The sequence below is a fragment of the Artemia sp. Qi Xiang Cuo genome, chromosome 18 (genome assembly GCF_049724085.1).
Source record: "Artemia sp. Qi Xiang Cuo chromosome 18, ASM4972408v1, whole genome shotgun sequence".
Classification (NCBI taxonomy): domain Eukaryota; kingdom Metazoa; phylum Arthropoda; class Branchiopoda; order Anostraca; family Artemiidae; genus Artemia; species Artemia sp. Qi Xiang Cuo.
Genome location: NC_142811.1, coordinates 49,656,338 through 49,670,132, shown reverse-complemented (window position 1 = coordinate 49,670,132; position 13,795 = coordinate 49,656,338). Strand labels below are relative to the sequence as shown.

The following is a 13,795-nucleotide window of genomic DNA, read 5'->3' as shown; positions in this document are numbered from 1 at the left end:
ATCTAATCTCTTTTTATAGAGCCTACTTGATGGTGCCATCACAAAGTGCTTTATGGCACAAAAAATAAAATTTGCGTGCCATTCCTGGAATGGAGAGGCTGGATGGGACACTTGAAGATCATCCAGAGCTGTTCAAGGGCTCGTTTAAAGTCTAATTTTTATATCGAATCGCGTTTTTTAAATTTGACTTTAAAATACATATATGGCACGACATAATGATATATGGCACCCAAAAATTGCTATAGGTGCGATTCCTGGAATGAAAAGGCTGGGAAGAACGAAGGGTTACTGTCTTAATCTATACGGTTGAAAACCCTAACCCTAAGGTTTGAAATTCCCCTCTTCAATGTTTCCCTCTCTTAGTCCTTTTTCTATTACTAAAGAAATTCCCTACTGACCAACAGAACTAGAAGGTAGCTGCAACAAGATAGAGAGCTATTTAAGGATCATTTAAAACTAATTTTTATATCCTGTAGCTTTATATTAAGTTGACTTAATAATGCCATCATAAAGTGTCATATGGCGCTCAATAAATGCAATTTGGTTTTTTTTTTATTTTTTTTTTTTGTAATGAAATTACCAAAAACAGCCTTTTTTACTTTTACCTTGTAGACATATAGTTGAAAAAGCATTAACAGCCACCTCGATCGGTGTTAAAACTTTAACGTCTAAGTTACCTTATAGTCTTAAATGTTTAATTTGAAAAAAAAAATATTACAAAGAAGAGTCTTATGGACATGATGCCTTAATTAGGTGGTAATAGTACAGCCTTGTGCCAATATTTTTTTTTTAATTTATTTATTTATTTATTTATTTTTTTTTTTTTATATGTAGCCTCGTTCAAGTACCAATTCATTTCCAATAACCAGAAAAACTAAAAGGATGAAGTCAAAGAAGCAAAAATAATGAAAATACCAATATACAAACATCTTAAATTCTTTTAATAATTCTATGGATGATTGTATTTTTTATTTGCAACTCTTCAAAGGTGCCAAGGATAGACTCAATAAACTCTTTTTGTGAATTCAAGGGGAACTCATCTCCCTTACGTACATGCCTGATTTCAATTAGCAAAATTAGAACGTTTAAAGAAGAAGATCTGTTAGAAAATCTGAAAATCTGTTAGGAAATCTTATGTGCTTAGAAAATACAAAGTGCTGTCAGGCACACTCTCAGGCTTTCGTTAAACACTTAACTAGGCATCGTATTGAAAACATGAACCATTTTCTTTCCTTTGAAAATCAATATAATTTTTCTCGTGGAACAACATTGTGGTTCCCTTGATTTCTCTGTCTGAAGTTTTTTCTGACACGGACATAAATTGTACATTAGCAATGTTTCAGTGTATACTATACACCTCCAAAAATAATTCCCTATTGAACTTGCCAGCAGTACAAAATCAGTTGACGTTGATTGTGTTCCCATGCCCAAACGATTGGTGGTCTTTCTCAATCAGAAGAAGTATTATCTGAATAAGTGCGGATAGCAACTGAGATAACAAACATTTCTCCAAGGACGATGAGGCGGGGGGTATCTAGTAAATTTTATTTCCAGGGTGGGGGCAAATTTTTACAGATGTAGTTTCTTTACTCTTCTGGGTTTGGGTGTCCACACTATACTTGATTAAATTCTGACATGAAGCTTACATTTTTTTTGCATTTATATATATTAGAAGGGTCAAATAGTTATAAACTTTATGTGGTAAAAATGATTATGACCTATCATTCTATTCCATCCTAAGGATGGAATAGTCCGACCCCATAGTTCTAGCCCGACCCCTTAGTTTATGCAAAATTTGCTAATGAGTGTATGCTAGGCTTCATGTGAGCTTCTAGATGTTTCTTAATTTTCAAACAGTTCGTGGTAACGAACTGTAAGTAAGGAGCGATCCGGCTCAATAGTAACCAAAACTTTAAAAACGGAATTTTTATACCAATAGATACATCAAAAGAATCAGATTTTTATGCTTATTTCAGATATATAGGTTTCATCAAGTTTGGTCGTACCCATCAAAAATTACCCGCCTGAGAAAATTTGTCTTATTTTCGAAAAAGGGGGGAACAACCCCTAAAAGTCATGGAACTTTAATGAAAAAAACACCATCAGATTCAGCGTATCAGAGAACCCTACTATAGAGGTTCCCAGCTCCTATCTACAAAAATGTGGAATTTTGCATTTTTTGCCAGAAGAAAGATTACGGATGCTTGTTTGTTTGTTATTTTTTTTTTTTTTTTTTTTTTAAGGGGTCTTTGTATTGATCCATTAGTCCTACAATATCGTGAGAGGGCTCATTCGAACGGAAATTGAAAGTTCTAGTGCCCTTTTTAAGTGACCACAAAAATTGGAGGGCAACTGGGCCCTCTCCCCCGCTCATTTTTTTCCCGAAGTCAGCCAATCAAAATTTTGAGATTGTTATTTTGTTCAGTATTATGAAAAATCTAATTAATATGTCTTTGAGGATGACTTAATCCCCCACAGTTCCTAGGGAAAGGGCTGTAAGTTATAAACTTCGCCCGTTGTTTACATATAGTATTGGTTATTGGGAAGTATACAGGCGTTTTCAGGAGGAATTTTTTTCTGGTGGGGGGTCAGAGTAAGGATTATGAGGGAGAATCTGTCCATGGAGGATGTTTCCTTGGTGGAAAGGACATTTCTATGAATGGGGCGTCAGATTCCCCAGCATTATTTAAAAAACGATCAGAAATTAAATAAAAAAAAACAAGTTTTTTTCAACTGAAAGTAAGGAGCAACATTAAAACTTAAAACGAACAAAAATGATTACGTATATGAGGGGGGTTCGCCCCCTAGTCAATACCTCACTTTTTACGCAAAAGTTTTTTTTAGTACTTTCAAAAGAGCTATCTATTCTAATTAATCGGCCTTTGTGATTCAAGGGTTTGTGATTCGAACAAAATTCGAACTTTAGCGTGAAGAGCGAGGTACTGAATAGGGGGCGACCTCCCTAATATACGTAATAAAAACATACGAATATTATTATTATTATTATTATTATTATTTTTATTATTTTATTACCCATTATTACAAAATGTAATAATGGGAAATACATTTATACAAAATGTTGTAAATGGAGTACAAGAAAAGAAAAAAAAAGTAACATCAAATAACAACAAAATATCCGAAGAAAACTCAACTACAGAAAAACAAGATTAAGAACATTCCTACGACAAAAAAAAAAAAACAGAATTAAGTTATTGCGACATATAATGAAGAGAGGCTTGGTTCAAACGCCTTTGCAAATCGAACATGGCGATTCAGTACAGCTATAAGCGGGTCGGCTATACCATACTTCAGAGATATATTCGAATTCCTCATCCAAACTGGAAGACGAAGTAGATACTTGCCATATCTGTAGAAAATAGACTTGTAACGAATATAGAAATTCGTTACGTAAGTTTATTCGCAAGTTACGCCAGAAAAAAATTTCAAGAAAGCCATTTAACAAAAAAAACGGAAAATTAATGTGCGAATTTCGTTTTAATTATTCATGTACGGTGAGCCAAAATCAAAGCTACATTAATTCAAAAACGTTCAGAAATTAACTAAAAAAACTGTTCGTTTTAAGTTTTAATGTCGCTCCTTACTCTCAGTTAAAAAAAAACTTTTTTTTTCATATCTGCAGACTCACTGCCTTATAGGCGGAAATTATGGTGCAGAAACTGGTAATGAGCAGCCTTTAGCATGTCACTTTTGGATGTGGCTTCTACAGCATAGGTGCTCTACAGTAGTGAAAATCTGTTTCAGAAATGGGACACATCACAGCGGGCGACTTGGGAAATTTCCCAAAGCGTCACAGCAATAGCTTCAACTGCTACTTGGCCACAGCATAGGTACTGCGGTTGCGCAAAGGTGGAGTCATGAAGAAAAGTGTGCGAATGACGTGTTCCAAAAATCTTCAATGAAGATTATAAAAAGTTTCAGTAGTGTATAATATTTATGCTGTGGTAGCTGCGTGCACATAAAACTTATTTTTGGTATTTTTAAATTCAATGGCTAATGTGCAACGGAAATTGTAGCTTATCCCTCTATCTCCAAAAAGAATACTTGTTTGTCGTGGACCACAAGCATAGTCACAGGCCATAACTGCTGCAACAACTATTTACAAGTTTTAGGAACTAGAGTTCTGGTTAATTTTTCTCGCTTGTCGATTGAAATTTAGTTGTTTTAACCACCAGGTTATTCCGTTTCGTTTTGACATGGGATATCCTTTAGGGGGAAATAGGGACCCGGCTCTTTCCTTATTTTTTGAACATGATTACGAAGGTTGGGAAACTGATTGTGTAAACTTAAAAATTTGAGGCTATTGCAATGTTTCGCTACCCTTCATTTGTGTTCATGTTATCGAACTAGAAATCAAACTTCCGGAATATACGAACACATGCTTTATTTTGTGAAATTCAAATCACTAAAGATGAAAAGACTTATAGATGTTTTTTTTCAGAAAGTAATTTTTTATTCCTAGATAAGCTAAATTTTTTGCACTTATTTGGCAACAGTTTTTTCAGAATTTTCGAACAAGTTATCGCATGACTAGAAAGTATCAAATTCGTTTTACTGACTTGTCAACAATTTTTTTTTCAGTTCTGAATCTTTTTTATTTATTTTTCTTGCTGGGTGCTAATAAACTGCTTGCTTATAAATTTTTCCATATTTCCCAAAAAGTAAAGTTTGGAGTAGTTTAAATAGAAATGTTTTCCTTTTTTGGACTTCTGCGTAGCTTTTTTTCTTTTTAAGACTTCCTTATGTTCCCTAGCAGATATTTATTGATAAAATGATAGTTTGGCAACATTTGATCTACCTCTCTAAACCTTCTTAAGGAGATGTTAAGAAAACAAAATCAGGATCTGATGCTTTGACGCCATTTGTTGCGAAATTTTCCCCGATGTTGCAAAGCGATGTTGCAAGTTATTGCAGTGAAAAAAAGCCTTTTTTATTGCTCTTTATTGGAAAGTTTGCGTCTATCTATGGACTTAGATCTGCAGTTTGACTTTTAAATTTGCTTAAACCAAGGGCTTTTTATAGACAACCCAAGTTCTTGAAGGAAGATTTAAGATTATCAGAGGAACAAAAGAGTTTATAAAGTTGAATTAAAAGACTTGATCGTCAAATTACAAAATGCGAAACATCACAATTTGAAATACCGAAGAACATGAAAAATCAACTGACAAAACCCCCAATCTTTTTTTCCAGTACGATTGTGAATTTCACCATCTAGATTATGAACTCACGATCTCAATTATTAGTGAAACGACGTTTTATGTTCTACATTATCAGTGGAGTGGCATACATTACACTCCAGACAATGGATTTAAAATCCGGTTCGTTTATGAAGAAAGTCTTAGCTATTGACTGTTCAACAAGCTTATAATTAAGGCAGGAGCTAAGAGTTACAAACGCTTAGAACTAGAAAAGCTGCATATTTGAGTTAGCCCTGATCAACTCCTCTAGAGTTGAGCCACTTACTGACATAAATTATTGCAACAAACCTACGTGACAAGCCGGTGCTCCTGGGTGCTCATCCCGGGTGCTATCATCTCTCCCGGGTGCTCAGAAGTTAAACATACTTTTCTTTCCAGGTTAAGAAATTTTCTTGCTTATCTTAGTTCATAAGAGGTGACAAGCGGTAATGATGACCAATCAAGCCCATCTTCTGCCATTTTGGCATATGACACCTAGGAGCTCCAACTCGGTCTGGATTGCGGCAAGCAAGGTCTTGTGTGGAAGACTAGGGTGTTTCTTCCGAAAGGCCATTGGTAGGTCAGTTAATAATTTCTTCTTGAGATGGTCTTCAGTTTGTCAGCAGACATGCCCGTCGAGAGATGTGACCTACACCGTCGTATGGAAGACCTTAATTGTATATCTGTTTTTGTTCTTAACCTTAACAGTTAGTCGAAGTCTCAGTGTTCTGTGAAGGAATTTGTGGTCGACTACTCTAAGCGCTTCAGCATCAGCAGTTTTCGTGGTGTAAGTTTTCCCTCGATGCAGCAGTACCAAGTTGACTATTTCTTCATTAATTATGATACTTGATATCGGAGATTAGTTTGGTGTCCACTCGAAGCGCTTGGCTCAACTGAGCAAAACTGCTCTGTTGATAATATTCTAAGTTGAAACTCATATTTTAAACTAACCTGTAACTCAGTGAGCCTAGATAATTGAGGCCCACTTCTCTTTCGGTCTCATCAAATCAAGGTGGAGATAGACAGCTCAAAACTAGCCTTAAAATATGCCATCCTACAAGTCGTAGAGTAGGTATTTGTTAATGCTCTCATGAAAGCTGGGCAGAGCTAGTCAGAAGGAGCTGAGAATACAGTAATGAATACAGACAAAATGTAAGATCAGAAAACATGACGTTTTCTTAGAGAGAAATCAGTTCAAGAGATAAGCATTTTGGAAAAACTGACAAGAGGCTGACAAGTTCATTGTCATGGTTGGCTTTTGAAGTAAAAAAAAAAATGGATAATAATTTAGTACAGAAACTAGCTAAGCCCTAATTTGGGGCGAAAATGAGCCAAATCCTGACTTGGTGTAAAAACAAGCTGAATACATTATGGTGCTTCGTTCACTTCCCTTTTATTTTGATTTTCTAGGAGAATGATTGAGATGTAGCAGCTTGTTTTAAGCAGAATATCACATGTAGTTCCAACCTGTATTATTTGAGGCACATTGTGCAACACTCCCCCCTTTTCCCCAGTTGACTTCTTAGCAAAAAAGTGAATACATTGAACCTTCTTTAAAATAAAACTATGTAAAATTTCTGCAATTAGAGAATCATAGTTAGTCCTTTTTCTTCCGCCCCTCTCACTTCCAACTTTGTAGCAGAAAAATAGTTATGTTTAAGTTTTGTCTTAATCGAATATAATGCCTAATTACCAAGTAATAATAGATGATCAAAGTGGGAACGCGGCCTCTGTACTGCTAAGCATCCCTGCACCAGCTTCTTTGTAAGAAGTTAAAAGTGTGGCTTCTTTTTTAACCAGAATCGTGCAACCATTTTCAATCAATGGGTGCTCACCTGCAACATAAGGCTTCCCAATGTGTATGATTGGAGACAGAAATTGAGATCCAACACCCGATACTCTCTCCCTGCCACTTTTTCTTGAAGAAACATAGACATGTTACACGCTATTTCAAGTGTAAGACCACATAGATTACAGCCTATTTGGACACATAAAACCGACCAATGGTCCTTCCAATATTCCCTCACCTACACATCCATCAACTTTCTCATGCATATTATAACATTCATGCGGACTTATTTGCAAAAAGATAGTGATGGAGCATATATTTTTAGCCGGAATTTTACTATGATTTTTAATCTTTAGAATTGGAGTACCAATGCAGCCCAATACATTCCTCCGATACCCCTACCCCGTACTGTCTTCAAATATTTAGTAGAAATACAACCATGATTCACATTAAGTCAAAATCTGCAACGATATTCGATTTATACAATTTTAGATTAAGATCGGTCTTTGGCTCCTTTATAACCTTCCACTTAACTACCCGCTTGCTTTTTAGAAGAAACTTAGGCATATTTAACATTATTTGAACATGATTCCTACAGTAGGTTAAACTGTGTATAATTGGAGGCATAAAGAGGACATCTAGCAACCCTCCAGCAATCCCTCACCGCTATCTTTTTAGCAGAAAGGTTGGCTAGATTTTTTCACAGCCTGTTTTTCCATCTATGGAGAAATTGCGTTGGGTAAATAGGGCATGAGAATAAAGATTTTCAAAGGCTATATCTTTTCTCTTCTTCTAATTTCAAAAGTGCTCAGATTTGCTAGAAACTCATCTGGGCAATTTGTAAGGGCAAAAGGGCATACGGGAATGAATCATCACTTGTTTTCTGTAGTAAAGTATCCAGATTCACTTGGAATTTGGTCGGTAAATATTTACAACCAATGAGACTAAAAACATGAAATTTTAGATGGGAGTCTTGATCGAAGAGTATGGGTAGCTTATAAGAGCGGAAAATGGTTCTAATATTTTAAATATCACCATCGCCATCTAGCGTCCCGAGTTTCTTGACATTAGTTTCAAATATAATGAACTTTCCAGAAACTAAAATTAGACACTTATTACTACACTACTTTTGACAGTCGCAGTAATTACACTAGGTTTGCCTTATTGTTACTAAAAAACACCAAGAAACGCCTAACGCTAGTTGGCACTGGTGTGTTTTCCAACCATTGCCATCAGTTTCTACTCTTATAATTTACCCATACTCTTTGGTCTAGGTGTTAAGCTTCAATGTTAGAAGAGTTCTGCTCTATCATGAACGAAGGCTTGCAAGCAAGAATCGGAAAGCTTCCTTACCTTCAGAGACAAAGGGGGACAAAAATTTGGAGATTGATCCACTTTTTATTCGTTTCCGATATATTTCAGGCTAGGGAAATTTATCATCGCCCAAATGCTTCTGCAGCAACTGTAAACAATAATTAAAGGTCATGGTGGGGTTCTGCAATTATTAGTAAATTATTTTGCATGGTAATCACCCGGTGATACAGTTAATTAAATTGCTATTGTCATTTAATACATCAAAACAAATAGCAGCAAAGATTGGGTTAGATTTGATGTTATGTGACAAATAAATACTGCATTAGATAGATGGTGCATTTTAAAACTGTTAACATTTCTTTGTTGTATTTTGAAATTAGGAGTATTTGGCAAAATAGAGAATAAAGTTAATTTTAAACAAAAAAGGGATACTTATCTGTTGGCCAGCACACACTCAAGAACTTGGATCTACTGGCACGGGGTTGAAACAACTCAGACGCTTGGGAGATAAGATATACATAATTTGGGCTGTATATTTGCTCATTGGGGGGGGGGGGGTTAAGTATAGCAGGGCTCCAAGCAGAATGTAACCTAACCTAACCAAAATATCAACTAAATAATTATTGTAATATAGCTACAATGTAGTTTTCCAACGAGCCGAAGCTAATTGTCTCCATATACAAACAGCAATAAACCAGTTATTATCTGAGTTTATAAATGTAAATTCTCGAGTGTGTACTGGCTAACAGATATGTACTAAAAAAGGTGTTTTGAGACCATTTTTAATAAACCTAACACATTTTAATTTAAAGTAAAAACTCTTCTTAGGATACATCTTATTAAGGTGTTGTGGGGTTGGCAGCTACACTATTTAATTCAAGTAGAAGAAACAGAGTAGAAGTGCTACCCCATAGTATTTGTGATGGTGAACCCGACCAAAGGTTGTCGCAGCACCCCAAATTCCCCAGGCAAAGTCTTTATTTAAATTGTATAATACTCTAACGTAACCTGAATCTCTTTTGCACCATTACCCTCCTCGAATTAAAGGCCAGTGAAAAAGTTGCATGAACAAGTCTTGTAAAAATTCAGTACTGGCTCTGCTGTTACTTGTACCAATTGTACCTGTCAAATACAGTAAAATCTATTCAATTTTGCAGGGAGACGTGCTTGTCCTGGAGAGTCACTAGCTAAAGCCGAATTGTTTATTATGCTTGGTTCTTTGGTACAACATTTCAAAGTTTCTCTACCCATAGGTAAACCCCCTCCAAGTTTAAAAGGAATTTTTGGTGTTACCTTGAGGCCTGAGCCTTATGAAGTGGTTATTAACAAAGTGGATTAAATGGTTTATCTTATATGTTCTTGTAATCCTTGATGACAGAATAGGCGGTTATAATCAAAGAAGATAAACAATCTGTTGTTTCAAGTTGAAAATCATACTGGCTGCTTACAGGCAAACAGCCACCAATTTTAAAAGAGATTCTTGGTTTAACCTCGAGACCCGATCATTATGAAGTAGTTACTAATAAAGTGCGTTAAAGAAATTATTAAAAAATTTGTTTTAGTGCTTGATGATAGATTACGCTCACTAGTAATAATTAAATAATTTATTTTTTAACCCACTATACAGGAAATGAAGTGCAGTAACACAATAAAAGAGAAAAAAACACAAAAATACATTTAACATAAACACAAATAAATAAATATTACACTCAATGCGCTATGGCTACCCGGATAAGAGGGTGGTTAACACCCAAGGTAGCATAAATAATGCCCGTTTTTTAGCACTAAGATCTTACATCTAAGATCTTGCATCTTTCTGCAAAGATTATTGTTTTTTAACTCATCTTTGTTCTAAGATCTTACAGCTCACTGATGTTAGCAAAAAGTGTGAAGACCGCCACTGTGCTGCCATATAGAACAATGATGAGAGAAATTTGATGATTTACTCATCATTGTTCTCAGACGGCTGATCAGAGCAGAATGATGAAAGACGTTTGCACAAAAATGACCAAAGATGTAAGATCTTTGTTCAAAGATTTTATTTTAAAGCGTTTTCTGACAAAAGTTGTAAGATATTAGCACATTGATGAGTGAAAAAACGGCCCTATATTCTCTTAAAGACGTCTACTTTGTTTGACAAAACAACTTACAATATCTGGAGCACCAGAAAACCGCATAATCTTTCTATTACTGTATCTGAGAGGCAGATACAATAAAAACTTGCAATATCGGAAATATATAATTCTAATATGGTTAATATTCCCTGGTCGAAGCAGGATGTGAAGGCCAGCTGGGAACAAAACTGCATGGTCACAAAAACTCGAGTACAATTTAGCCAGTGCTTTTCTGTTATATCTCCCCCTGTTGGGGACAATTTTGGCGTACCCCAGTTAAATATCCTCTTTAATATAACTCAATGCTCGGAAACAAAATAACGTAAGCGATTTGCAAATATTGATCCCAAGCCATCGGAAAGATTCGACACAATTTACAGAAAATAAACCGCAATCAAGCAGGCTTGGGTTCCTCAGAATATCCACTTACAGGTCTAACTGATTATTTACATGGTACTTGAAGACCTACGCACAATAAAGTATTTATACATGAAATTGATTAAAGACGTTTTTATGTTATTAGTTATTTATTCCACAGCCACGCATTTCATTAAATAAAGGTCTACGTCCTCTGTGCAACTTGTGGTATGTTATTTTTCTGCAGTTCTACGATTTTCAATGTTTTAATAAAAGACAGAAATTTTGCTATCTTTCGATGGCATACATTCAGCTTTACTTCTCGACATAGTCTTCAGAATTTCTGTACTTTTTCTAGATTGAAAAATACGTTGAAAGTACGCCAAAAACATGAGGAAAATATGTGGCATAGCCACATATTACACTAATTTAAGGCTTATGTCCACTTTGTAACAGCGACGTAATTTGCTATCGGGCAAGGGGGCAACTGTTCCTCCCAGACATCTGTTTGTCCCCCAGACCCGAGTTTGCCCCCCCCCCCTCCCTAGCTGAAATTTAGGTTCTTCAAAACTCTTGTCAAAATTAAGATAAGCTGCATAATTCAAGCCTCAACAGAAACGGATTAATTTTCTTTAGTATATATTTACCTTTATAGTACTATAAAGTATTTTATATAGTACTTTAATAGTAGTAAATAGTCACTGTATTGTACTAAGTGGTTCATTTTTTAGTTTTACTTTCATTTTCACTTAATTTGGAAAAATTGGCTCCAGCTTTATCCCCCCCCCCTCCCATCCCCTCCAGGATTTTGACAAAATTACGTCACTGCTTCGCAACTTGTGGTATGCTATTTTTCTACAGCTCTACGATTTTTGAGCTTTCAATTTTGGCACAGATTCAGCTTTACTCCTCTAAATAATTAGTCTTCAAAAATTGGTTCACATTTTTTAGATTGAAAAATCCGTTGAAAATACGTCAAAAAAATGCAGAAATAAAACAAATTCCTACTTATTAAAAAGCTGAGATCATTCTCTATAAAAAAAAATTAGGTTGTAACCTAATTCAGGCTCTGCTACAGGATTGTCCCAAAATCGCACATTTACAAGAAACATAAGCAAACAAGGTGTTCCAAATCGGAAACAAGGCTAATAGTCCGTAATTAAACTACCTCCAACTTTAAGTGGAGGGTTTTGTTTATTTACCCGAGCGTTATGAAGTAGTAATTGAAAAAAAATATTAACAAAATGAATCACTAAAATGTGTGTTGTTTTATATACCTTAACATTGGTTGCTTTAACCATGAAAAAAATTATCTCCTATTGGAATAAAATTAGAATAGCATTTGATTTGGTATACTTGGACTCTATTGAATAGAACACAAAAATGTTCTAGGAAGAAACACAAAAATGTAATAAAATTCTTCGACCACAATGTTGTATAATGAAAATTTGAACTAAAATCGTTCTATTAAATTCCAGCATTTTCGATTTTGCTTTTGGCACTTCCAAACGTAAAGAAAACGGCAACATAACCTACGAAACTACTTTAACTGATACTCTAAACAATACATAAAATAAATAAATGAAATAAATAACTGATACTCTAAATAAAATAGCCTCAATGTTCTTACCCTATCTTTCTCTTGTATTACATAACCCCTTTCTCTTTTTTATATGGGAATACAAAATTTATAATGAGAACTTCTTTATCATAGAGAGAAAAATAAATAAATTAAACTGAACCCTTATTCAGTATGAAACAAAGGAGGGAAAAATACGAACAAGAGATAGTTGAAAAAAATAAAGAAAACAAATTAAAAGTTACATCCATTAATTACCAATTAGTTACTGGTTCTTAACATAAGCATAAAGATAAAGGCATAAAGCATGCTACCACAAAACATTTTGCAAAGGTATTATCGCAATTGAATGCACATATTAGGTTTTGACAGAGAACAGCCGAGATGCAATGGATAGTGTTGTACAATCAATATAGTATCCGGATTTTACTATATTGTGCAGTGGCTTCAATTGCGGGGGAGGGGACATTAGCGCTCCGAAGATCTTGCCCCCTAGTTTTATAATACGTTTTTTCAGGTATTTTCATTGAAAAATGGCTCTTACTGGTACCTTCATTGGTAAAGCGAAAAACTAACAAAATTGCTCCCCCTAGATTAAAAAAATGCCCCCACCCCCTAATTTATGTGAACCGACGCAACCAATTTTTTGTCAGTCTTTTTTAAAGGAAATCACTCACTGTTGCAAACTCGTGACAAAAAACTGTGTTCTCCAGAAATATTTGTCCATAAAGAAGTAACTGACCTTTATATATATATATATATATATATATATATATATATATATATATATATATATATATATATATATATATATATATATATATATATATATATATATATATATATATATATATATAATCTGTATATATAATATATAATATTAGTCTTGCTTTTTATTGCTAAAGCAGAACCTATTCCCTGATTGTTTAAATTATCTGTCTTTTGATATTTGTTCTTAATTTGTAAATATGTTATTGTGTAACCGATATTTTATTATTTAGGGTTAACATACTCATGTTCAACTAAACCAGCTTTAGTTCATTTTGATAGGCAGAGAATCGGAATAAAAAAGTCAAATGTATATTATAATCACACAGCCATTTTATAGGTCTTAAATAAAATATGTTATCACATTATCAGTCTGTCCATCTCTACGCTGAAGAATTATTGTTTGTTCGTTTCGCAAAATGAAAACGTAATTCCTGAGTGTTGCTGCTATAACAGATAAGTACCCAAACTTGTTTTTCTTCCAGGGAAATTGGATCTCCTAAGCTTTTTTTTAGAATTATATTTAGTTTATTATGAAGCTAACGTAACTAGTGATGATAGTGATAAATTCAGCTGTCAAGTTCTTTTTTGCATTCCTCGATTAGTTTATGGATATCCTTTTTACTTCATGGAGGTAAGACTCAATCAATGGTTATGCCATTAAAACCCTGAGAAGCTC

General features: G+C 34.5%; 1 protein-coding gene across 2 annotated transcripts in view; it reads left to right on the top strand.

The window, feature by feature from the left end:
• Positions 1-9,650, top strand: part of LOC148941599 (cytochrome P450 2U1-like) — a 156,714-nt gene extending 147,064 nt beyond the window's left edge. For both annotated transcript variants that reach the window (XM_089103924.1, XM_089103925.1), the window contains exon 7: positions 9,456-9,650. In XM_089103924.1, the coding sequence (XP_088960050.1) occupies positions 9,456-9,637 (182 nt within the window). In that variant the 3' untranslated portion in view covers positions 9,638-9,650. The remainder of the gene's footprint in view (positions 1-9,455) is intronic.
• Positions 9,651-13,795: the final 4,145 nt, after the last annotated feature.